The sequence below is a fragment of the Saccostrea cucullata genome, unplaced genomic scaffold, assembly GCF_032062105.1.
Source record: "Saccostrea cucullata isolate Sc308-1 unplaced genomic scaffold, CSIRO_AGI_Scuc_v1 ctg560, whole genome shotgun sequence".
Classification (NCBI taxonomy): Eukaryota; Metazoa; Mollusca; class Bivalvia; order Ostreida; family Ostreidae; genus Saccostrea; species Saccostrea cuccullata.
Window position 1 is genome coordinate 45334 of NW_026927138.1, and position 25382 is coordinate 70715.

The window sequence follows — 25382 nt, forward strand, 5'->3', positions numbered from 1 at the left end:
CTTGTGTCCCCCTACCGGAGTGTTATCAGATCAGTAAAACTGGCAACAATACATTTTGGATCTTGAAACAGTATATGCATTGTTCACAGCTGATATCTTGTGTTTGTCTTAGCGAAACAGTTTGTATAACCATTACAGGGCTTATCTGTTAAAGCCTTCTGATATATACGCCCCTTTAAGTTCTCGTCTAACCGTATTGATAACTACTACTGTTAAATTGTAAGAATTTCAGTGCATCGTCAACGCATTTAATTTTGTTTTAAATGGTCAACGTAATTTTTTTAAGGAAAATAAATGCCACAAGGGCCTCAAAGAAAAACCTTAGAGAAATTTAAAAACATGGCATAAAACCCGTCAGGTGCTAATACCTGGAGCTTGTTAACGAATATATTATAGATTGCATTAAGAGGTATAATCTATTTTTTCTCCGGTGTATTGTTCCAGTTAGTGTATTAATCAGTCCTATTGACTAAGCCGATCGTTCGTCTGCGTGGCGTCCTTGGTTACCAGTTCTGGGCTTTAACGCGGCATTTCGGACTACCGTGGAGTGAATTGGGGGTTATACTGGTTTACAACATTTCACCAGGATAATTGTTCGTCTGGTCCATTTTAAGGTAAGAGTAGTTTCAAGATGATAAAATAATTTACAGATTCACAAAATTCGTCATAATTTTTTTTTCATTTTTAAAAAATGAAAATGCAGTTGTAAGTTTGATGGCTCTGATATTTTGTTAAGAAATTACATGTGTTCCCAACTTTTTCCTCTGGGAAACACTTAGGTTGATTCTCACTGTATAATATTCACACCATTTTTAAGCATAAAATGGACCACCTTAACATATTTTGTTTGGATGATTGTTGTCTTATTAGAAATAATTTAAATCCCAATATTTGATATGTCCTCTTAGTATGGATCAAATTCTAGAATAATTACAGGCTTGCAGATCAAGTATTACCTTTTCAATACCTATCATAGGAATATTCAAGAATCTATAGCGCTCGCACGCCAATATCTTCCGTAGATTCCAAAAGGAGAGGAAATTGCAAGAGCGAGAGTTTCCGGAGTCAAAGATTACACGCTCAAAGAGTGGTTCAATTAATCAATGGATTAAATAGCCTTTTTTTGACTTCTATTGAATTTGACAACTATTTTACATAGTTAAACTCTTTTCACAACCAATAAGTTGCTCCACTGTAGTGCACATTCGACGAATCGTCAATTTTATGTACGAGATTTTTAGATTCTTTTAAGAGACTCGAGTTTAAAATGGTGACGATCCTTGGTGCTTGATTAATACGGGTGTCCATCAAGGATTTGTGAAAATGAACCGAGTTTTATTCCCTTTTAAAAACGTACATGCTAATTTGGAGCGTGATTCGCATACGAATATGTAATGTTTATGACACCCAGTGCTTCGAAAATCTGAAATGGAATTTACTATTATCTAGGACTGCGGGGTATTCTTTGTAGGACCGTGTCAGTTCAGAAATGACAATAATTGTTTTAAAGCTACTGCGTACTATTGAATTTAAGGATTTAAAAAAAAAGGTTATTTAAATGTAGCAATGTAATCTTACCTTTCGATAATTATTTCTCTCTCTCTCTCTCTCTCGCTCTCTCTCTCTCAAGCCCTTTTTCATATATAAAAAATTCCCATACTTATATAAAAGTATGGTGATTTTTTTAATTTATGAAAAGAAATGTTAAAAACGTCAAATGCTTGTGTGCTCTCTCTCTCTCTCTGTTAATTATGCCAACTGAGCATCACATTGATTTTTAAACCGTGATATCAATCGATGGGACATTTTCGACTTTTTTTTTTCAGATATATAAAGACGGCTTTGATAAAGCTGAAAAACCGTCGTTTGTAAATTCAGTGGATATCTCGTTGCAACGACACATGCGCATTCAGCGTTAATGATTTATTTCCCAGTCCCAACAAAGACTCAGAAATTAACTTTTTTTGGAAAAGTTCATAAATATTTCACCATTATCTGTATTTTATAAATAATTATAGTCAAAAATCAATACAGCCACCTCAGGTATCACTAAATCACTTGATAAATGAAAGAGGAAATATTGTATTTTTTTTAAAAGATAAAAATACCCCAAAATATCCTTCTTCTCTAGCCGATACTCTCATCACAAAACATGTTCGTGTGGAGAGTAGCGGGTCAAAAAAAAACCTTGGCTAGCGAAGATGATTGAAAAATGTCCTGTATTACATAGAATCTTTTTCGTCCATGTCTTTCTCCAATGCATCGTCTCAAGCCACGGTCCGGAGTCCGCATATAGCTCTCTCCTACCAGAATGGGAGAGGATCGTACATTTTGGCCGTGGTTTGCGACGATGTCTCCAATGTTACAAAAACCTGTTATATAAAAATGTTGAAATTTGGGTATATGCATGTAAATACAGTCCTTCAATATATTGAAATTGTTACATTGCTACCCCGGTATTACGTGGATAGCACTTGCTTGCCTTGGCACATGCACTGCACTCCAAAATACGTCACCAAATAATATGAAGTATATTTCTTACTGTTAAACTGCAATCCAAACGTATAATAGATATGGGGAACTCATTTTGTACATACGTAGTTTTGTATATTCTAATCTTTTGACACTAGATAAATTGATTAGAAATTCATTGTAAATTGAGGAAAGCACTCGAGAAGCATTCGGAGAATAATTTAAACTGACTGGTCTGAAGAGACGATTTATTGAAGAAGGTGTTTGGTTTTGATAATAGAGTCTGGTAAGAATATAAACGCCCATAGGACCTTTATCCCTGTAGGTAAATATTAAATATTAACTGAGTGAAATTTTTAATGACTATTTAAAATAAATTACTCTGACTTCTGCCGGAATGTTAACAGATAAACTAGGAATGAATAAAATAAATAAATCCATGCTGCTTTTTTGAAAAAAAAGTTATATAACACTTCATCTTAAGAATGGTGTACAGGGGGGGGGGGGGGGGTTGTTTCAGCATGTTTCACAATCTTATTGCAGCTAGGAGCACTATACATGTTTTTTTTCACCCATGTACGTCCTTCTTAAAATTTCTTTGAAAAAAAAATGAAATTTAGGATCTTGCTTCGAAAGCTTCAAATACATTTATTAGATGAGCAAAAATCTATCCGTTTATAAAATATTTATTGAATTTTCCGACGAAAATAAAGATTATACCTGGTTCATTTTCTGTCAGGTTATAATGTTTCTAGAATCAATCTATATTTTCCATATATCTCATTCACCTGCATTTTAACAACCAGTGTCAATGTTTTTATTGCAAAGCAAATGTATGTCACTACTTTGGGATGTCTTTGAAAGAAAAACACCCATTGATGGTCAACTTATTTTTCCAAAAATGTTCGAACTAAAACTTTGGTATCTTTTCAATGTTTCCATTAGAATACTTCAAAAGGCCTTGAAAGTTAATTGCCATTCATGCAAAATTATTTTAAATAGGTCTAAGATCACTTCATTGCTTTGCGTTTCATTTATTATGTAGGCTGCAAAGTACATTATTAAATACATCAGGCCCCATTACATATAGAGCATCATCGCTTTCTGATCGAAATATGGTTCACATATTCCCTGAAGGAGCTATTACTTCATCCGAATTATGAATATTTTAAACTTAAAGAGCCATAAAGTCCAATAATTTGGTGATTATCGACGATTTGATTTTACTTTTGCCTGTTTGTATCTACAAATGTTGCCATCTACCCTAAAGTCAATGACAAATTGCAGGTTTTTGTCTTAGAATAGATGACTACCATCAATTGTAAAAAACCGATAACACGAGGTATTTGATTTGCATAGCTGATACAGTTTATTTTGACCATTGAACGCTTTTCTTCTCTAAATGAAAGTGAGAGGTTGAAGTATTGAAGAACAAATTTGTTCAGTCTAGTTTATAGCTTCTCTTTTAATTTCTTGTTTAAAAAATACATTCCAAAAAATTATTTCTGATGAGAAAGCTTTTTCTGAATGTTTTTAAAAATGCCTTATAAATGAATCCTCGGTTAAAAAAAAAAGTTATCAGTATCAATGTGACCAATATTGGAAAAATAGCTTTGGCGTTTAAAAGCTGTCGCCATATGCCATAATTTCTTTTAATCCAACGTGGGTATTGTGTAGACCCATTCCAGTAGCTTGACAGTGTTCACATACATCAAGTATTTCATCTTATAACCATTTTATCCCGTCTCCGAGAGAAAATTGCGCGTCAACCAACATAAATTATAGCTTTCAATTGCAGTTAAATGCCTTAAACGGAGATACATTTGATAAAGTATACATAAACCCAATCCTTAATTAAAGAAATGGTTTTAATTTAGTCGTAGTTAAAGGATAAGTCTCTTGTTAAACTGACGACAGTGAATGATATTTGATCAACAGAACCGTTATTGGTTCATGGGCACGTCGCCCCCTAGCAGTGAATCTGCTTAAAAGCAAACACATTGGTACACTGCATTTGACAGCCTTTACCAAGAACCTTGTAAATGCTTGGTGTTTAAAGAATTATTGAACAAACTAGCTCTGGAAAGAATATTGAAGCAAGTTTGGGTTGTCAAAAGTTTAACTGATAAATGAAAATAATCGCTACTATACTGTATAAAATGGCTACAAACTGCCTGAGCTATTTGTGACAATTTGTCATAAGGCCTGCTGGGTTAGATCAAAAGGAAAATTATGGGACTGCATGGGCATGCAAGTTTTGTAGGCGCAATCGATCCCCTGGATCAAAGACTTTGCAGATACTTGATTAAATTCACACGGTGTCCAAATCTATGTTTTGTCATTGATTGGTAATTTGTTGCAATAATAAGTGCTGTACACTTAATATATGCTCTTTTAATTCGGCAAATGTTTATCGAGGATAAGTCAATTCAATTGATTGCTACTCACAAACTTTTTTGGTTGAGTTAAAGCAATTGGTTCTATTAATTAGAAATTAAAAAAAACACACATGCATGTAGGTCCACTGCAAGAAAACTAAATAAAACCTACACTTGGTTTATATTTTTTATCCTGCCTTATCTCACGAAAAGCCGAAACTTCCTAGCATTACATAACCATGACGAACAGCTCCAAATTACAGACATTGATCTGATCTGTCTGCCAAACGTTCGACGGATTTAGATGACAGTCTTTACATTTTAATAATCGTCTACAGAATTAAGTTACCGCCCTTGAAGAACAATTATCTAAGTCGGAGGCCATAACTCTCCCCCCCCCTCTTTTTTTTTGAAAAAAAAAGAATTTTTTTTTTTTACTTTTGTATTAGAATTCATTCATGTGAATTTTGTTATTTCAAAGTTTGCTCTTGGTGGCTAGTTATAAGTGCAGAGAAAAAAACTAAGTGCATAATTTGGCTGCCAAGTGCCGTTGCTATTTATGTGTTTTAGAATTATTTGTTATGCATTAGAATGCCAATATAAAACTAATAGATTCTAAATAGGGATTACACTTTCTAAACAACCTTGGGCTCTAATAACTGAAAATATCTTTCATTTCAATAATGTATTTTCTGTTTATAAAGTTTATGTTTGCACTCCATATTTTATTCAGCCTGTAAATTAATTTTAGAATTTATGTAATATCTTTAAAGTACGAAAATTACCTTAACTCTCAAGAGAGCAATAAAAGATGAAATGAAATGAAAGAATGTAAAAATCCCTGTCAAAATTTTGATGAAAACCTATTTACTGTATTTGCTAAAAGTTCTTGTGAAAGATTGACAAACATTCCTGATATCTTGAAATGGTTTCCTGCTCGAAAACTTCATAAAATTTATATATTTGACACTTGTAGAACCCCCTCTGTTTTTAAAAACAGACTATCAAGTATACTTCAAAATGTTGATAAAATAAAACTGTGCGGAATTAAAATTGATTTTTTAAAATAAATGGCGGATGATAAAAACACATTATGAGCTTATGTCTTGCTTCTAACTTGCATATACATATGTCGGTATTTAAGAATTTCATTGGAACGCCAAGGATTCGTGTTTGAATAACCACGATTTGAACATTTGCTGCAAGAATGTTTCGTGTATCTGTCAAATTTTGAACTTGTATTAGAAGTGATGTATGTCTTTCCTTTGGCCTTTGTTGATCGATTTAATTTTCGTTTTATTGCTTTGCACAATCTTTTAATACCGAGATTTTTCTCAGACAACACACTTTAAGAACGCGGGGATTTGTAAATACTTAGATCTGTTTTTAGGGAACTTTTGTAGCACATTTGTGTCCTTAGGTTAACGTGAGCAGTGACGATTGTTTTGTTGGTTTGTTTAATTGTTTGTGTATGGAAGTCTTCAATCACATTGATCTAGAATGATTATTGAACCAAACTTTCTTCTATAGAAATCACCAATACTAGCTGTTTTTGAAATTCTCTTTTGGAATATAACGTCTATGTTTAGCCTTATCGTCTTTGATTGACGGACTTTTTACAAAATCCTGGATCTTAATGACATTTGATTAAGGTATAACCAACCAACAACTTTTGAGTTCTTTGAGCCTGAGAGAATATGAACTGAAGTTGCAACTGTTTTTTTTTTTATTTATTAAAGTAACATCATTTCCTTTTATTCGGGAGCATTCTTATAAATGGATTGAATTTATAAACAAATATAGGTATGTATTTTTGGATTTTGTTAAAAAAAAAAAAAACCGCCACGGCCTTCTTTTTAACCCAATTTTTCAAACGCGTAACTTTAAGGATGCAATATACTCTGCACAAGTACTGAAGAGTTCCAAGTCTATGGGGCAATTTGAGTGATCTGCCCTTCGATTTAAAATAGGATAAACTGAAAATCTACTATTTAATATTATTTGAAGTAGTCTAAACATAATAATAGACTAAGTTAAGTGAATATTGTATTCGCACGTGATTCTACATAAGCTGGCTAATGAGCAGTAGTGATTTTTGTTTATCAATACTTAGCTGACTTATATTTCCTAGGGGTGATGTGAGAGGGGGATTACAGGGTACCATAAGTTGAAAATGAAAAAAAAGTCAACTTTATAATTTCTTCTCTAAATGACACAATTTTCTCAAAGTTCAACACTACATTTTCATTGGAAGAGGGTCCTTAAAATCCAGCAAGCTCGAATTCATTTTCCGGGAAGTTAATATAAACATGTAGGCCTTTGTATTATTCGAAATATCATCCCAACAGTAGGCTCGTGTATCTATTATTTACGATTGTGTCATTCAATGCATAATTTCTATTTGAGCAAACACTTTATGTGATTAGTGATATAAGCGGCTACTTTCTCATTGCTATGAGGGACACAATACGTCGCTAGGCACGCTCGTATTTAAAAACTTTATTGTTAAAAAGAAATGTTACACAAATAGCGAATTGATTAACGGATGTGTGTATTTGAATTCAGAGGAAAACAAATATTGGAAATTGTAAATGGGCTCAAGTCTAACTGAATCGAGAAATTATCAAGCGACGAAAGAGCGTAGGGCCGAGAATGGGTCTAGTTCTATATTTATCATGACGACCTCTTTGGGAGGCAAAAATGTAAAATACCTGTAATACGAAGTCTTTAGTTAATATTATTGGCAGTGGGTGTGATAAAAAATAAAAATAAACTAACAGATATTCTTTCAATTACCGTTAACTGTGTAGGAAACAAAATTGAAGTATTCATGCATATATAACGCGCGGACTAAACACAGTTGAATTTTGGTTTGTCGAACACGAATATCTCGATTATAATGGATATATCGAAGTGATTTGGAAGTTCCCAGCTTTTTATTTTTAAGTATTTTAACTTGAATATATCTTGAATCCTCGGATATTTTGAAGTTTTTTTGTAATCGCCTATTGAGTTCGGGATATCGAGGTTTGACTGTGCTTTGAATAGTCTTGAACTAAAGTAGCAATAATTATTTTTTTGTTAATATTTTTCGAAAATAAAGAAACTGTAAGAACGCTGAAGTGAATGAAAAAAACGACAAGAACTTTACTTCGATTCATAACACATCATGACCAGAATATCAATTCAATATTAAAACACGCAATAGACCATTCTTTAACCAATGACAATGAAAAGTGTGAAGCTTATAAATCGTTGACAATTTTACAATGAAACTTCATATTGCCTATTGAGGTATGAAAAGTTTGCATCATGCCTAAGTGTCGAACTATGTGCAATTAGGAACCGCACTTAAGTGCATATGTCGCACTACGGGTATTTAATTCTATAAAAAATATTACATGTACTTGTAAATGAGAGGTTCAGCAAGTTGGTCGCTGGTTTATAAATCCACGATACCCTTAATGTGATATACAGTGAAATTCATTTTTGCACAGGATTATTTTTGATCATGGCTTTACTACACCAACAAGGCCACATGTTTGAGTGAGTGTAACGTAGTTCTTTTTTTATTCAGTAATAAATTAAACCAACGTAGAATATCTTCTCTTCTGCTCCTGTCAATCTTTACACATAAACCTATGCATGTAGGGTAATTTAGAACAGCATTTTAACTTTCTGATTCTGATGTAGTCAAATTATATATACTATTTATACAACTATTAACTTATTTATTATTACTCATTTCAGTTTTTATTTTCAAACTTTTTGTATGCTTTACAAAATTCTCTACATGATGATGACGATACTATAATAGACAAAAATATAGAAGCCATTATATGTATATTTTTTTCCTGTTACATCATTAATAATCTGTTTCTTAACATATCTTTAACAAGTTGACCATAGAATTATTTGGGTTGTAGTCAAGTTTTACCAATGTGTCGTTTCAGGTATGACATCAACAAATTAAGATATACCCGGTATTTTCATTTTCATTTTTACAAATTTGTAGGTGTAAAAGATCAAAGCATTTAGATAAACAATGTATTTTCATTGCTGAAAGGTGAATTGATCAAAAGATCAAAGCTTAGTCTTTTTCATTTTCAGTAAGAATTAACAAATCCTTTACTAGCTTTTTATGGCTTATAAATCCACTTTAGATATATATGCATGAGTAGAATAGTAGTTTCTTAAACACCAAACTCGTTTATGTATTTGGTTGTTTACATTGTATTGATCTTTAATTTAATACCCATGGCGTAAAATGACAAATATTTGTGAAAACGACAATGTTGATGTATCAAAGGATCAAACTGAAGGTTATGTTTGCACTTGAATTTAACACAAATAGCTTACAATCGGAAGACAGAATATATAGTATGGCAAGAATATGACAGAAAATACAAAAATACACTTGTATAAACACAAAATTTACTAGGCCTATTGCAGTTGTATATATTTCTTACACACTAATAAAAAGTTTCAATTAGATTAATGCCAAGACTAGAAATTAGCAATAATAAGAGAAGCATTATGGGTGTTTTTTCTATATCTTTTAAACTGAAAACTTTTTCCTTCTGCAGTATGAGTCAGTCAGAGGTGTTCCGACCGACCAATGGTGATTTGTTTGCTCGCCCTGGACCTGTTGATGAGGGATACATGGCCTCTCTAGATAGCTTCCGAAAGAGGCCCTCAACACAGGGATCTACAGGAGGATATAGATTTGGACAGCTTAGCCAGAACTCATTTTTCACGCGACACAACCCACACCCCCATCGCGTGCGTCATATAAAAGGTAAAAGAAAATCCAGAATATATACATGCCCATGAATTTGATGCAGTGTATGCATACAAAAACTATAATTTACAAATTAAGAACGTAAAATTTTGACATACAGTGTAAAAATAAACAAATGAATCCCCCCCCCACTCCCTCGGAAGTTCAACATATACCGGCATACGTGTCGTACTACTTAAGAAGCATTCAAATTAAAGGAACTACCAATTAAAATATCTGGCGAGCAAGAGCACGACTTCAGAATTGATTGATTAAATGTTATTGTTATCATAGATGGCTGATCTCTGATTAAACTTTTTCACAAGTTTATGTGTCGCCCAATAAATTTAAAGTTCGACATTTGCACAAAGTGTTTAATCAACTTTAACAGTGTGAAACCTTGTAAATGCGTTACAGTTACATTTAGTATTAGTTTAAATAACCATGGAAATTAATAATGAATAATGTGTCAATTTTTCTATGTTTGTCAATAAAATAAATGAGTCTATGAATAATCTCAGATGTTTTAAACGCACCTGTTATAAAAAATTCCTCTTTAATCAAAGGCTCACCGAGTATGACCAAATTGCATGTAGGGATCAGTGAAGAGTTCAATAAATTGACTTCACTTGTGTGTTATGGATTCAAAGAACTAGTAAATATTATAATGCACAAAATATTTTTAAGATCACACTGTTGTCAAAACATACAGGAATACCTACATCAAAATAAGGCGATCGAGAATTTCACCAACGAAGGATATTCAATTAAATTTTAATCTGGACGCGGATTATACAGAACTGAAAAGAATTACCAAAACGTCTCACGGAGCGGCCTATTTTACAGATGAAAGACATTTAAATCAAAATTAATTCTTCTCGCAAATATGTCCTTCTGACTTATAATACAGGGGTTGTTCAAACCGTCAATGATATGATATTTTATCTAGATAAATATCAGACAGTTTTATATTACTATTACCTTCCATTGTTCAAAAACCGCATTGTAAACCTTTGAGATATATATATCGATGTACAGATGTGTTACCTGATTATCATCTTTACTCAAGATGGGTTGAGATAAGTTCGAAAAAAAGTTGTATTGAAATACTGATTTTTTATAATTACACCCTACGTAGCCAGCATTGAATTTCAAATTTTAATTGAGCATGCTATTTCCAATGTAACAGAGTACCATCTAATGTACATCCCATTCAACAAACTGAAAAAAAAAATGAAACAAAATATAGTGATATAGTTTTTCTACTTGAATATTGAATTACAAAATTTCAGTACTGATTTATTGGGTTGGGGATGGAGGGGTGGGGTGCAAGTTCTTAAATGTTTTAAATAATTCTCCTTACTTTTAGTACTTCCATTACCATGCCCTATGGTACCTAATGGGGAAAACTTGCTCCTTAAATCGAAATAATCGTTCACACAAACACCATGTTGTAAATTTTGAATTTACCAGGGGGAGATAAATGCAAACTTTGCAACATGTTGCAAATTTTGCATTTACCTCCCCTCCGTAAAATTTCAAAATTTACAACATGTTGTAAATTCTGCATTTACCTCCCCCAGTAAATTCAAAATTTACAACATGATACAAATTCAAACCTTGACCATGAGTATAATATTGTTTTATTCTATCTAAGGTCTCCTAGATGTTCCAATCTGTGCTGTTAATGATGACGGCTACTTCGCCAGCCCTAAATACTCTCTCCAGTTCCCGCCAAACGCCTTCAACAACAAGCAGATGAGCAACTGGAAGGGACAAGTTCCGGTGAACGCCATTAATGTCAACTCCCGGCTCCACCCCATCAATACCGTGACCGGTCTACAGTACTTCACGGGACTCAATAGTTACCCATTCCGAGAGAAGGCGGTCCCAAGAGTGGGAATGGGTGAGTACGCATGCTTGGTTATGTGTCTGGAATCTGAACAAAACTGTTGTTTGGCTTTGCTTGCACGGAACTGAAAGAACTAGACGTAGAACTCTCAAATATTTCTGATCTATTTCACTATGAACCATTAAACCCCCAAAACTCGAAGCTGCTATACAGTTGTTTATTTCTTCTATAATAGACTTGAATCTTTCTTTGTTAATGTTATGTTATTTTGTCGGGCCCAACAGACGTGTTGCAAAGTTTTGGTAATTATTTAATGCTTAGATTTGCGCAAATCACTTATTTTTATTGGCTCTCTTCTCCCTTAAAAAGATATGTTAATCTGCTCAGTAAACTTTACAATGACTGTGATTAATTTCATGATAGTTTAACTAATTTTATTAAAACGACTACAAGAAATTATCAGCAGCATATCTTTAGAACAAAATATTAAATTTACTTTGCATGTGTTTGTTACGAGTACCCCCAATTAAAATGACTATGTAGTTATAATTCATTGCTTATAAAATTATGAACATCTGGAATTTAAACCGAAAAGCATACAGAACGGAGTGAAAATAAGTGTCCTGTGCCTACGAACAAACTACCATACGCAAACACTTGTGATATGCTTAATCTCATGTTAAATAAGCCAAATGCTCCAATATTTACCTTTCGAAATAATCCCCATATTAAAACTAGAAATCTCAATAACCTTCGTTTATTACTAACACATCGTTTCTTCTTCCAAACACATTGAGTACTGCTTTAATGTATTTGTTTACGATAAAAGACATGGTGAAAAACTGTTCGTCAGCTTTTACGTCATTACCACGCTAACTTTTTTTGTTCTGGAATTCTACCCAAACCCTCCTTGAATCCGATCTCAACTGTCACTATTAATTTTGGCAATGTTTGCTTTTATCTAACAGGTTATTCTGTCTCTGGGCATTACCAAAACAGTGCCAAAGCGTCCTTGGGTCATCGCTCTCTTGCACCTCTGCGCCCGCGCACAGAGCTTCGTCTCAGGACGGAGCTTCCGCGCGAAGATTTTTATGAGGGAGAGAGCTTGGCCGAGGATCTGAAATCCTCATGGCACCACGATATGCATTTGTGATAAAATTGGGGCTTTTGAGGTCGGTATTTGTGACACTACTGCTTTTAGAGAGCACTCAAGGTCGCTGGCGTGTGTTCGAGTGGTCCTTGTTGGTGATTGTTGACTGATTTTTTCTTTCTATTTTCACTTTAGTTATTAATCAGCTTGTTGACCCCATTTCACAATTCACGTGACATGCAGCGCTGTGATGCATAAAGATATATTGACAATTATTTAATCAATCTTTTAATTTTATTTTATATTTTTTTATTCTTAAATATGTTATGATTACTGTTGATCAATAAAGAGCCAGCAAAGAATTTGTTGTTGTGATTTTAATTCAAATTTAATCAATAATTCACTTCATAAGGCTTACCTAGCTTTGAGGCAACATAAAAGTGTTTTCATACATAAATACATGTAGATTTAGTGAATATTATTTCTAGCGTAGTCGGCTCGGATAGCTTTTCCAGAACGCTCTAAATAACGAAATCGTTCAACTGAAAGAAATTAAGCCCTTATTGTTAGCAAAAGTCATACCAATGATAAATACGACTCGAGATCATTCATGAACTTTTGCTGAACAAAAAGGGCTTAACCTCTAAGATTGTATCCATTTTCAATTTGTTAAAACTTGAGAAAGTTCTAACATGGCGAGCGAGAATGCAAAATTTACTGACCTATATTGAAAGCAGATATAAAATCACTGGGTTAATGCATGCTGTGTGCTGGGAATTACAGTTTAACATAACCAATTATTTTGTTGGATCGAAAGAATTCGGGCTTGGAAAATCACAAATATATTTATATGAAATCTAGTTGAATATAATTGATCTAAGCCGAAAGGATGCAACTCCTACAAACTATTTGAATCGTGATTTTCATGAAAAGTCAAAGTGTATGATAATTGAAAGATAAATTTATCATAATAATCTACAACTGTACAGATAATGCTTTTACCTTTTCTCTAGTTTCATGTCTTAAATGTACCTATTTTTTTTTTTTGTATTTAGTGCCCGTGACAGAACAATGGCGGGATGAACTCCATCAGTTAACTAAAGCCATCGGACTTTCCCCCGAGGAACTGGCACCTAAGAAGCCCCAACCCCCTGGTCTTTTGGACAGACCTAAAACACAGTATTCAGAAACAACAGGAAGAATCATCCCGCCCCCATCACGTGCTATGTCACGTGGTAAGACTGGATCTAGGAGCGGCAGAGACAAATACTACGGAAATCTGCAGCATATAGCACCAGAACCAGATGTAGAAGCCATGGTAAATAAAGAAATCTAAATTCTAAAATAATTCATTTTTTAATGATTATGAATTGACCTAAAGTTTTAAAAGAGTTTTCATTGCATGGGATCTTTCTTTTTGCTAGTTCTTTTGCATACGATCTTTCTTTTTGCAAGGAGTTCTTTAATTGCATTCGATCTTTCTTTTTGCTAGGTATTGCAGATGTTGTGCCAGATTTTACAAACAGAAGACATTAATGCAGTCCAAGCCTGGCTCGTTTCAGCTGGAGAGAGAGGTTTGAAGACGATTTAATGACTTCAAACAATATTGATGCAAGGCATCCTAACTTTCATAGAATTATAACAAATACCTTGTTACAGAGTAAACTTATTTTCAGTTACATTCAAAATTAGAATGTTGAAAAAAATATACAATATAGTTGCAACTATCTATCTTTCTTATTTCAGAGAAGGGAGTCGTGATGGACCTGATCAGGTCAGCCATGGGATCTCAGAGTGAATATTACCAGAGAGAAGTCCCTGTAGAATACGTGGACGACTCCACCAGGACGAAACTCCCTCCCATCAATGAGACGGGCCAGATAGTGGGGGGAGGCGAGAAATCAGACAGGTGGGTGTAGGGAAATTACATAATTTTCCTTTGGTAGTGGCATGGAAGTGTTATAGAAACTAGTGGGTGATGTAGAAATTATATTTAATTTCTGGAAGTGTTTAAATGGAATGAAATATAATATTTCAACATTCAAATTTTTTTTATGAAATGGTAAAATATAAAAAAAAAAACATTTAAATATACTAGTTTTATTCATTTATGAGTTTCTGGTATCTAAAGGTGCGACTTAAATTCATATTAAAAATCTTTACAAAATTAGATATGCTAACAGTGATAAGCTGCATGTACAACGTCTCTTCAAGTACTAAATAATTTTACCAAAAAAGATTTCAAAACTATCTAAGAGTTCTAACTGAACCAGTCCTTTGACTGTTGAGGTGTCAGAAACACGCCTGTAGAGTGAAACTCTAACTTTTACAGACTTACTTTGAAAGACCCCATCGCTTCTCTCGATCCTGAGAATGCTGACATGAGAATGTTCAGTACAATGCAAGGGTCGGTATTCACAGTAGATTTCAGTGTGTCTTTTCACTTGATTTTTGACTTGCAGTGGCTTGAATTCAGGCGTTTTAGAAACTTGTAGATATTGATGCAATTTCTTCATACGTATTTCCTTTTAGGCTCATTAAATGATCTCAGTAAATATTTTGGAAAAGTGTCCTTTATATTACATCTAGTCATGGCAAATCGTTCATTTATTATCAAGTTATTATAAATTCATATCTTTGTAAAAGTTTGTATGTTAAAAAAGATCTAATGCTTTCTGTCAGTCATAACTGTCTTTTGTCTTATTGTCTTTTCTGTTCGATGCTTTTGTACAACCGTTGCGATAAAGCATTTGTTTCATTTGGATGTTTGATATGTTTTATAAAATATGTCTTATAGGCTGATGTTCTCTTGAAAAAGTACTAATATGTTAACCCTTTTATGAAAATTGGTACCGAATATAGCACCTGCCAAAAATTCAGTTATCATTTCTTTTTTGCACAAGTTACACACTATTTCACATTATATACAAGAGGATTTCACCTGAAATGATATCCTTCTTATATCCCTTTACATTACACGCCAGACAGATAATATTTGGCACATTCAATGTTTTTTCGTTCACCCCTAAACTGCTAAACACAAAACGGTATGCATGTATAGTACACTTTAACATGTAATATACTGTATTTAAAATTACTAGTATTCACTGTACATTAAAACTTACTTCCAATATATATTCTTGCAGAATCCTATTGCTATATGCAGTAAAATACAAATTATTTTCCCCTCCCTCAACATTTCTATACTATGAACATAACCAATTCATATATAGTCTAATGCTTATGACATACAATGTACATACTTCTTTTTATAGTCAAGATGATCGAACGTTATATTGTAGGCTAGTGTTGAATGAACCAGGCGTTCCGGGAGAACCCAATGCAGACGAGATGAAAAAGACGGAACAGAAAATTCCCTCCCCACCACCCAAACAAGCTGATGACGGTAAGTATTAGGCCATCAGTACTGTTGCTTTTATTTAAGTACCGGTCCACATAAAAATCAGACAAAACTGTAAAAAAGTGATACATGAAGGTTCTCAGAATTTGATGATTTTCCACTCATAGATTTATTTTGAAGTATGAACAGTGTATGTAAAATGAAAAATGTTTTGAGTCATGGTAACCATGGAAACCCGGCCAAAGAAATTTCCTTAGCAACCGGCGGATTTTTCAGTGTTGAAGGACAAAAAATCACCTATCTTTGAGGCTTAAAATAACACGTAAATACCATGAGAATTATTCTTACTTGTGGGTGTAATAAAGATACACATTTATAGTGTTCTAATAATGTAATAAAAAATATTTAGGTCTTAAGTCATTTCTGTGCTAGACATTGGAAGGTACACATGTTTTACAAGTTTTGCTGATTCAGCATTTTTCGTGATTTTGACAATATTCAAGGCCAAATTTTAAAAATGGCCAGATTAATACAGTTGTTGCACGTATCTCACATAAAAGTAGAGGTATTCCTCTTTTAGAATTTGAAGTCAAATCCATGGGCTCTTTTGAAAATCGAATGTGTTGCCTAGCAACAAAAATGGGCTTTTTGATGCATAAAATGAGAAACAATGTAAAAAGTTTACGGAAAAAATCAAATGAACGGTTATTTATGATAAACGAGACATAAATTTTAAAATAGTATAATTAAATTCGGTCTCCCTAGCACATTATTGAATATTGCATAATTCTTTATCTCCATAGCAACGGCAGGTTCTCCATAGCAACAAGGCAAAGAAAGGTCATTTTGGCATGTATTCATGTAATCTTATTAAGGCTTATTCAAATTAAGTCAGAAAAATGTGATTGAGCAAAACTGAAAATGAACAGTTGGTCAATCTTAATTTTTTTTTTCGTCTTTAATCAACCCATGGCAACGATTCCCAGTGCATGGCAACCAATGTACCCTATGCCTCCTGTAAACAAATTTGACGTTGGGATCAGTGTTTGTTATGGAAATGAATATTAAATTAATGTATTGATGATTGTATATGAGGAGAGTGCTGAAAAATTATATATGAAATGCATGTTCCATCAATTGTTGTCATGGCAACAACTACAGGTGAGCGAATTTAAAATGGGGCGAGTTAAAAAAAAACAAAGTATAAATTCTTAAACAGAACTGTGACCGGGCCATTTTAAAACGGGGCAAAATTTCTTGTATGTGTGAACTGGAAAAAATCATATGATACCAAATTAAGGATGTTTTCCATAAATAATGTTTTAATGTAACTTGTACATACACATAAGTGTATATTGTGGATTAGATTCAAGACACTCACGGTACCTGGTTTCAATGGCTGCATTTTATTTCCGGAATTGTTTTCATTTCCGATATTTTCAAGTTTTCATCTCTGACATTTTTCAAGCAGTACTTTTCTGCAATGAAAGTAGCTAGGATTTAAGACTCATGAAAAATATTTCAGAATAAATCATGAATAAATCATTGAAACCCAAAATAATGAGTTTTGCAATTGACTTTGGGTTATGTTTTGAAACCAAAGGCCATGACATTCACATGCACAACCATTGCTCATCATAACTATACTCTTAGCATGTTTAGTTCATTCGCGTCGGAAGCAAATTAAAAGGGGGGGGGGGGCTAAGTGTAAGAAAACATTTTTTAGATCTCAAAAAGAAACCTGACAAGTAAAAAAGGGAAATGTCCGTTGCCCAAACACGAATCCTATTTCGGGGGGTGGGGGGGGGGGGTGATGTTAGGATCGATATTCAGTACCAATTTTTTTCCAAACAGCACCACTTTGAATTCCTAATTTCAAACCTATTCTGCAACGTGTATATTGAAAGTGGGGGGGGGGGGTTTAAACCTACGCAGCAATATTCTATATCTGTACTAAAAAAAGGCTAAGCCTCTAGCCCCCCCCCCTCCCCCCCGGTTCCGACGCCTATGTAGTTTGGTAACTTTATAACCATAGACAGGGTAGGGGAATTAAAAAAATGCATTTCAACCAATCTAAGTAATATTTAGCATTACGCAGTGGTGCCCCCACCCATCAAGAACCTCAGGTCCACACATTTCACAATTTTGGAAAAGGTACCCTTGCTCATCATAAATGTTTGATTAACATCATGGAGTGGATTTCAAAGAAGTAATTCATTTTTAGTATATAGCCAGAGACAACCCCCCACCCAACCCCCAACCCCAGCCCTCTATGATACCCCTGTTCCAGGGGGCTTGGAATTCCCAATCCTGGAAGAACGATCATAGCTAAATCATAACTATATGTCTGTTGTGAGTTTGTTAAATACATGGGAGCAAAGAAGAAGATTAATTATCAAAGAATTATTGCAATTTCACCATTTAATGATCAGAGCCCCATCCTAAGTATCACCAGAAATCCTAGTCTTTGCACCATGAAATTCACAACCTGATCCTTTGGCCATCAAATTCACACTTTTCAAAGAGGCCATCTTCCTCATCATTACTACGCATGTAGTAAGTTGTTTAATACCCAGGGACAGAGAAGAAGATTATCCATATCAAAAATGCATGTTCACTATATAATTAAAAGAGCCCTGCACCCTAACACCAGAACTCCTGATTCTGGAGCCATTAAGTTCACGATTTTTGATGATGCACCCTTCCTCATCATAACTATATATGTGGTTAGTTTGTTTTAATACCCAGGAGCAGAGGAAAAGATTTTCAAAAAATCAAGTCATGTTAACTATAATTATTTTATCCCCGTCCTAACGCCAGAACCCCTGCCCAAGGGCCATGAAATTCACTACTGTAGAACAGGAATTCTTTCTCATCATTACTGTGTACTTAATTAATTTTACCCAGGAGCAGAGATATTCAAAGAAATAATGTATTTTCACTATATAATCTATTTAGCCCAGCCCTAGCATATAGAACCCCTGACCCTGGGGCAAAGAATTTTACTATTTTGGTACAGTGTAGAGGACTCAATGCTTATTACAATCATTCCAACAGTTTCACTGCTTGGTGTCTAGAAGTAAAGAAGATTTTAAAGTTTGCATTTATTTTAGTGGTTTTGGTCCCACCCCTCAGGCCCCAGGGACCATGAAATACACAATTTCTGTTCCTCTTTTACCCATAGATGGGTTATTTCAAATTTGGTTGAAATTGGTTCAGTGGTTCCAGAGAAGAAGCTAATCAAAGTCTCAGAAGTACAGACAGCCGGGCTCATTTACAGAGTAGAATGGATTTCTTACATGAATCACGTTTATGTTCTGATGAAAAAAATATTTTAAAACTATCAATATAAATGATAAGACACTGACAGTGAGTTTTTCAATCCTAATCTGGTACCGCAGCTGAATATAAACAAACAGGCCAGTCTGGTTCCCTCTCCTGCTTTACCTCGTATGTGTAGAGAACTACGGTAACACTGAGTATCAAAAATCCTTACGCTAATGAACTATGTTCTTTGACTTATGAGGTTTTAAAAGTCATTACTACTAATGTTTATTTTATATAGATAAAAATTCGTTTTATTTTTGTTGCTTTATATAGCGTTTGTATTATCTCAAAAGCGGTTGAGAGTAAGAACTATATTTTTGCACGTAACTTTAAAATGGCGACTATTGGGTTAACATCCCGCCTTGAACAGGATCACATAAGCCGGCAATTACTCTTTGAGCAATAAGCCCGGCTAAAAATGGTCAAATTAATGTTTACGACCGCCCAGAGGCGTAGTCACAAACTTAAAAGTGAGGGGGCTCAAGTCCAGAAATTCTTTGACAAGCCAAATAAAAAAAAAAAAAACTCACAAACTTAAAAGTGAGGGGGCTCAAGTCCAGAAAGTGAAAGTTCCCCAAACTCGAAAATCCTATTTCGGGGGGGGGGGGGGGGGGGGGGGGGGGTAGTAAACAACTTTTTTTCAAAGGCAAGTTACTTTCAATTCCAATTTTTTGACCCACATTATACAACTATATTATTTCAACAGAAATGCTTACTCAGTTGTTGAACATAGAAATAATGCCATAAAATGAGGTTTAATATTATTTCAAAATAGCTGTGATTTTCTTCTTCATTAAAAAGTGGGGGGGGGGGCACAGACAAACTCTTGCCCCCCCCCCCCCCAGATCTGAAAGTGTGGGGGGGGGCTAGTGCCCCCGCTGCCCCCCCCCTGTGACTACGCCTATGCCGCCGAATGACTTACGACGACGAATGGAAAGAGGTAGCAATAGGTCACCTGAAAGACTCAGGTGACCTGAAAATCTCAGAGGCACAACTCCCTTTTAAAAGTGCAGTTTTAAGTTTGAATTCAGATATGCAAGGATGGAAATTAAAAGGCATGCAGAAACCACTTTCGGTAAATACAGACCCTTAGTAAGCAATTTCGGGGGGGGGGGGGGGGGACAACCATATATTTTCAGTTTGGGAACAATCAACAACCGCAAATTCCTTGACAAACAAACCAGAAAATAGAAGATCGTCACATGTATATTGTAGTGAAGTTTTCAATAGTATTCTATAGCTAAGTATCGGCATAATAGCCCCTCCCCCCCCCCCCCGCTTCTTACACGGCCATAGAAAAAAAATAATCAATAAAGGAATTCTCTAAAGACATTTGCTATGTTATAGAAATAGTTGTTATGATTAAATGAGTTTAAAAATACTTTCGAAAAACAAACATTTCGACATCATTTTTTTTCTTCATGACGTGATTTAGATAAAGATTTACAGGTAAAATGAATATGCGTCAAACTTTCTTTGTGTCGTTGCTAATGGAGCGGTGTTGTTGCTATGGAAATAAGTCATTGAACAATATTCAATAACTTGATACAACATTTTAAATTCTTTCCGAACTATTACCATGCAATTATTAGCATATTACTTGAATATCTAATTCCATGACAAACAATACAATCCCAAAGGTCAAATCTGATTTACAGAAGACATAGGAATTTTGGCTGTCATGTACACGGAATCCTTGCCGTATGGGTTGATTAAGAAATTAAAAAAAAACAATAAAACCAAAATTTCATTGTCAATTTTGCTCAACTGGATTTTTCTGACTTAATTTGAATAAGTCTTAATCAGATTACACGAATACACGCCAAAATGACCTTTCTTTGCCTTGTTGCTATGGAGAACCTGCCGTTGCTATGGAGATAAAGAATTATGCAATATTCAATAATGTGCTAGGGAGACCGAATTTAATTACACTATTTTAAAATGTATATCTCGTTTATCATAAATAACCGTTCATTTGATTTTTCCGTAAACTTTTTACATTGTTTCTCATTTTATGCCTCAAAAAGCCCATTTTTGTTGCTAGGCAACACATTCGATTTTCAAAAGAGCCCATGGATTTGACTTCAAATTCTAAAAGAGGAATATCTCTACTTTTATGTGAGATACGTGCAACAACTGTATTAATCTGGCCATTTTTAAAATTTGGCCTTGAATATTGTCAAAATCACGAAAAATGCTGAATCAGTAAAACTTGTAAAACATGTGTACCTTCCAATGTCTAGCACAGAAATGACTTAAGACCTAAATATTTTTTATTACATTTTTAGAACACTATAAATGTGTATCTTTATTACACCCACAAGTAAGAATAATTCTCATGGTATTTACGTGTTATTTTAAGCCTCAAAGATAGGTGATTTTTTGTCCTTCAACACTGAAAAATCCGCCGGTTGCTAAGGAAATTTCTTTGGCCGGGTTTCCATGGTTACCATGACTCAAAACATTTTTCATTTTACATACATTGTTCATACTTCAAAATAAATCTATGAGTGGAAAATCATCAAATTCTGAGAACCCTCATATATCACCCTTTGTCTGATTTTTATGTGGACTGGTACTTTAAAAAGCTATCTAGTTATAGTTAAACAAAGTATGTTCCTTGGTAACTGTCTAAAAACTCAACGTCATCCTTCAGTGAATGCAATTGCAAATGCAATATCCTGACATAGAAAATTATTTGCAATGCATTTTCTAGATTTTAAAAGTTCTTTTGCAATATTAGATATAAGATATCTTGAACTATGAGCCTGACCTATCATTAACATGCAACTTTGCAGTGTTAGTACTTAATTTGCTTCTACATTACATCTTCTTTTGTGCCAAAGAACTTATTGAATATGTACCTTCAAAACTCTTTATTATTATCCTCATGACATGTATCATCAGGGATGTAATAGTTTACATTAATGAAGCATCTTATATTATATGCACCTTCCAGATCTCTATCCTGAACCCCATGGCTTTAATGCTGAGGTATTTAGTGTAAATTTCACATCACTATGAACAATGTGGATGTTTGATCCACACCCGTTCTTTCACTATAACTTCACAACAAAACATAAAGAACGTTGATGAAAAATTCTCCCAAAATTGGGATGTGTACGGATCAATAAAACCAATAGCTGAAACATCTATTCACAAATTGCACTGATTATGCTGTGACGATTTGCGCATGTAGACTTTCCTTTGTTTTTTCAGCGCTGCGATATAAATATAAAACTTTCTTTTATACCCGGTATATTGATTCTTAATGACAAAACGGGTATTATCCTCTGTATATACATGTATATCCAGATTTAATTTCTTTTGTGTATAATGTTACAAACTTGTATCAATTCATATAGGTTTTAAATTTTTAAACATTCAGTGAAATAAACACGATTTTTGAAATATCTACATGTAAAGATTCACAAAGATGTTTTGATATTTATCACTCAAAGCACTTTTACCAATATTACCTTGCTGTTACAATCTTTATATGATAAATCGTATTATAATTTATACTTTTCCTTGTCTCGTCTTGTATAGGTCGAGCAATACCGGTATATAGTAGAATATTTAAATATACTTAAACATTTGAATACTTTTAAAGCTTTATCTTAACTTTTGTACATCATATCCATCAATTATTTTGTCATTTGATCTAAATTATTTAGTTCATTATTGAATAGTTAAAAATAAATAAAATTCTATTCTGTTTTTCAGGATACCAAGTCAAGCCACCCGTCACCGACGCATTTAGAAAACAGCCAAGTCGACCCTCTACCCAAGCTGGTAGAACCGGAAATGGCGTAAAACCATCTAACACATGCGCAGAGGGTCAAAAGAAAACGGAAAACACTCTTAGATTTACAAAATCTGCTGAGGGAAAACGTGAACCATTAACACAAGTAAAAACTCAACAAGATAGCATGAATACATTTTGAAAGTAGATAAAATCTAAATTGGATTATAAACTATACCCATAGTTTCTCTTTAACATGATATGGTTCAAAAAGGCATTTCATAAATTATTAGATATGGATTATGAAATGCCAAATACAATCTTGATATTTTTCCAATTATTGATGCTATTCTTTCCAGTATGCCTTTCTTGTGTTGCATACTTTGTTATTTTTTTTTTTTTTTTTTTTTTTTTACAATTTTGAATTGAAATTGTAAAATGTGTTTCAAACCCTATGTTAAATGCTGGAGGAGTTTGCAATGAAGAAATGAACAGTATTACTCTTTTGTTGTTTTGATTATTTTCTTGAGTAGACATGGTAATTAATGTAATTTGTATCTGTACATCAAGAAATTGTAACAATTGTAAATAACAAATATCTGAATAAGTCTATTGAGTAGCTGGCAAGTTATTTTAGTAAACTGCCTTAATTTCTTTGGGTATGATATTGCCTCTACCTTGGTGTATAAATAACATTCTATTTATTTATAATATCTTCATACATACAATTTATGTAATCATCTTCAGCTGAATTCTGTTCATACTATACAGTATACATGTATATTAAATTCTTCTCCTATTTTGTTCTGGAAGTATTAAATTCATCTATCAAACAAAATCAAAAGTCAATTGAAGACCAGAGTAGACTTGCAACAACCCTGCACCTTATGCCACAAAAAACACAATTGTTACCTTTGTGAAATATTCAGACGTTTAGCACACGTGTGCGTGATTTGATTCCAACGCCAGTTAATGCTTTGAATTTTGTTTTTTACTTGTACATAAGTTGTAGATAGATTCTTTCCTGAACATTTGTACATTTAATTCAATGCTCATTAGTCTTATATTATGCCTGTATTTGCTCAAATGTTCATATTTATTTCTGAAATAAACGTGCTGTGATATTTTCTATCATTCAATTAAAGTGTTTTTCAGTTTTGAAATTTATTGTATTTTACAGATGGTAATTAACAATATACAGATAAAATTTTGTTCGGCAGAATTCTAGAATTCATCAGTTCCTAACACCAAGAATTTGATAATTTACGTATTTGAAGGATTGTACTTATTTTTAATAACTAATAATAGGCCTATATAATTAGCAAAGTTGTGAGAAAGTTATTAAATTTAAGTATTATTCAGGAGGTTTTTATGGGGAAGACAAGTTATTTTTTCAGTTGAAAAACGTTACAAAAAGTCACCCGAGCCTTGCAGAATCATTTTTAGTGCGCAGAAGATGAAAAAATGTGAAATGAAACCCCAGAGGTTCCTTAAACTTAAATTTGACAAAAATATATAATAGATGTTTTGACCACAAGTACCTACATACATGTGTACATTATCATAAAAGATTCAGTCTTTTCCCCATCTTTCAATTGGTGACTGAATTACATTCATTTCTCTTCTGAATTTTGAATGTTTTACAAGACAATGGGCTAATATGAAAAGATAGATCAGAACATTTTGTTTAAATTGCTTAAACGTTTTAGAAACATACATGCATTGAAGAACTGTAAATGAAATATATAAAGACAATACTTATGCGAACAATCTATCCTGTCGTTTTCACTTAATTTGAATTAGAAAGACTATATAGTTCTAGCCGACAAGGCTGCGATATTATCCTCTTTGTTTGCAAGTCTCGTTATTATAGCAATATTTTAGAAAAACATGACATCAATTCTCTTTCTGGAAATCCAGCTTATACTCGCAGATGAAATTTTTCAAAAATCACCTTTTGTATTTAAAACTTTTTACATGCCAGTCAGCCAAGGTGAGTTTGATCTGTACCCTACCTATATAGAATTCCTAAACCTAAAAATAGTTTTTGCAAATAGAGATACGTTGCAGGGTCTAGCAAATATTTAGAAAATAGTGGTACTGTAAGCCCTCAGCTCACTATAAATGATACCCTCTCCTCCCATTTGATTATAATGGCAAAGTCCATGTTTTTGCTCTGGCAAACCTAAAACAAGAGTCAGATCAAAAAATAAAATAAAAGGTGTATAATGGCATTATGTAATAAAGAATCTCTGAAAATATCAAAAGAATTACTAGTATTCGATGGTATAGGAGAAGTTGTGGATAAGGGATTATCTCTGAAAATATCAAAAGAATTATTCGATGGTATAGGAGAAGTTGCAGATAAGAGATTGGT

The 25382-nt window shown here is 33.6% G+C and overlaps 1 protein-coding gene across 4 annotated transcripts; it reads left to right on the forward strand.

Moving 5' to 3' along the window:
* The first annotated feature begins 286 nt into the window (after positions 1-286).
* On the forward strand, positions 287-23406 carry LOC134273550 (protein TBATA-like). Of its 4 annotated transcripts, none has more exons than XM_062755742.1 (10): positions 287-614; positions 8348-8396; positions 9437-9648; positions 11288-11536; positions 13628-13890; positions 14065-14146; positions 14319-14481; positions 14905-14979; positions 15875-15978; positions 22987-23406. In XM_062755742.1, the coding sequence occupies exons 2-10, from the start codon at positions 8362-8364 to the stop codon at positions 23205-23207; spliced, it is 1404 nt and encodes a 467-aa protein (XP_062611726.1). In that variant the 5' UTR covers positions 287-614; positions 8348-8361; the 3' UTR covers positions 23208-23406. The 4 variants fall into 4 exon arrangements, with proteins under 4 accessions (XP_062611726.1, XP_062611728.1, XP_062611729.1 ...); XM_062755743.1 differs by lacking the exon at positions 287-614 and adding an exon at positions 6635-6653; XM_062755744.1 differs by lacking the exon at positions 8348-8396 and having other exon boundaries at positions 288-614; positions 22987-23405.
* The last annotated feature ends 1976 nt before the right edge of the window (positions 23407-25382 follow it).

Excerpts from the sequence above, each read along its gene's own strand:
- LOC134273550 (XM_062755742.1), top strand. The coding sequence starts at position 8,362 with ATGGCTTTACTACACCAACAAGGCCACATGTTTGA. Across the intron at positions 14,980-15,874 it reads ATGTTCAGTACAATGCAAGG|GCTAGTGTTGAATGAACCAG; the intron begins GTCGGTATTCAC and ends GTTATATTGTAG. Across the intron at positions 15,979-22,986 it reads ACCCAAACAAGCTGATGACG|GATACCAAGTCAAGCCACCC; the intron begins GTAAGTATTAGG and ends TCTGTTTTTCAG.